Source organism: Capsicum annuum, chromosome 12 (genome assembly GCF_002878395.1).
Source record: "Capsicum annuum cultivar UCD-10X-F1 chromosome 12, UCD10Xv1.1, whole genome shotgun sequence".
Lineage (NCBI taxonomy): Eukaryota > Viridiplantae > Streptophyta > Magnoliopsida > Solanales > Solanaceae > Capsicum > Capsicum annuum.
Window position 1 is genome coordinate 78,983,515 of NC_061122.1, and position 2,078 is coordinate 78,985,592.

General features: G+C 35.7%; 1 protein-coding gene across 1 annotated transcript; it reads left to right on the forward strand.

Moving 5' to 3' along the window:
- Nucleotides 1-814: 814 nt before the first annotated feature.
- LOC107849128 lies at nucleotides 815-1,207 on the forward strand. The gene has a single exon (XM_016693776.1). It carries the CDS (start codon nucleotides 815-817, stop codon nucleotides 1,205-1,207), a length of 393 nt encoding a protein of 130 aa, XP_016549262.1.
- The last annotated feature ends 871 nt before the right edge of the window (nucleotides 1,208-2,078 follow it).

A 2,078-nucleotide genomic window follows, 5' to 3' on the forward strand; every position in this document is an offset into this window, starting at 1 on the left:
CTGGCACGTGTTTTCTGAACATTTTTGTCCTCTTATGTAACAAACTTGCAGGTGTTATTTTGTACGGACGTGGATAATTGGTCTAATAATCTTCCATACCTAATCATCACTCATCTATAAAAGGAAAGAGACATTTCGTCATCAAATAGGTTTTGCAAAAATCAAAGAGGGCAGCAAAAACTCCATTTTAAAATTGCTCAAACATTGCTCGAATTCTTATCTTTGTAATATGCTTAAAGGTGAGTGAGTGTTCTTGAGTGTTGATTTGTAAACAAACTAATCATGTTATAATAGTAAAGTTTTGTTTAAGTAGAGAGTTCTTAGGTAGATTTGCCTAAGCTTAAAGCTGATTAGAGTTAATTAGTGTAGAAAGAGTCCTTAGTAGAGTTACCAAGATGAACTTGTAGTAAAGTTGATACTAGCACAAGAAGACTAGAGGAAGGGTAAAATCTAGACTATAATTAGGAGGTTGACTATTGTGGATATCTTTGTGCTTGTAAGGGAAAGCCATGGTTTTTCCCTCCATGGGTTTCCACATAAAATTCCTTGTGTATTTACTATTTCAGCACTGTCTTTATTTTTCCTGCTCTTCTCTGTTTTATTGCCTTTGATTGATGTAGAGGGACCTGGTCCCTTACTGTATGGTGCAAACCCTAAGGGTTCCAATAATTGGTATCAGAGATAGGTTCACATCTAGAGTGTCTTCACTAACATGGTTTCTCTACCTAATCTAGAAAAAGAATAACCGACTAGATTGCCAAGATTCAATGGACAGTACTATGGGTGGTGGAAAACAAGGATGTTCGACTTCATTATGGTTGAGGATAATGAGATGATGGGCATAATTCTTAATGGTACTCATGTGCCTGTTAAAGAAGTCAAAGAAGGAAAGGTTACAAGAATGGTAGTTAAAAGAAGAAGAGAGTACAATGATGAAGATAGGAAAAAGATTGAAAAGAATTACAATGCCAAGAAATTGTTAGTATATGGCATAGGTCCCAATGAGTACAATAGGATCTCAGCTTGTGAAAATGCTAAAGAGATATGGGATTGCTTGAGGACTGCTTATGAGGGAACTACATATGTGAAGTATTCTAAAGTTTACATACTGAAAACACAGTATGAAACCTTCACTATGATAGAAGGAGAGACAATACAAGAATACATACAAGATTCACTTCCATCACAAATGAGCTACACTGCTTAGGATATGTGATAGAAGGAAACTTCCTATTAACTTTGTGTTGGGGGTATTGTATGACCTTAATTAATATCTATTGAATGCCCATACTAGAGAATTCATCCTAACACCTGTGAAGAATGAGATTTGTATGCCTTTACCATAGATATTTTCAATAACAATGGAACAACTTGTTACATTAGATGATAATTTACCATTCGTTCATCCTCGAATAAGTGTTAGATGAAGAGAAACACGAGGTTAAAATTTGAAGGACATTTCTTACAGAGTAGCTTATATTGTACCTTACTTACATACTTTCATTTATCAACTAAACCACATTTTATACTCGGCCACTCTATCGAGGATTTTTAAGTTAAGAAGATGCGGAACCAAATATTGATGCACAAATTAGTAATTTCTCTAATTACAGTCTAAGAACAAAACCTTGAGAGTTCATGACAAGATAACATCTAAGCTTAGAAAAAACTAATATTTACTGCATCAAGCCCGCTATAGCGGCATCGCTATAGCTAGATCCGACTGCTATAGCAGAATCTGACCACTATAGTGGGACTGACCATTATTACCTCCTACTATTGCAGGAAAATTCCTGCTATAGCAGGCCTATGGTAATGTCCTGCCTCCTATTGTAGTAGAGAAGGCAAGGTAGTAGCTCTGGGTAGTCCTAATGTTGGGCAATTTATAACACACTACTTGATATGGACATCCAAAACTAACCCCTTTATGTCAAACACTATATCCAGAGTTCTACTTACCTAAATTCCATTCCAAAAGTTTATATGGGATACTATGTCCATCGCATATCATGATATTACCTTAATTTCATCACATAACACACCTCAGGACACTAAATATCTCTAAACCATGCAATGCC

What these genes read in the sequence shown, in the direction of transcription:
- LOC107849128 (XM_016693776.1), top strand. Translation starts at nt 815, where the DNA reads ATGGTTGAGGATAATGAGATGATGGGCATAATTCTTAATGGTACTCAT.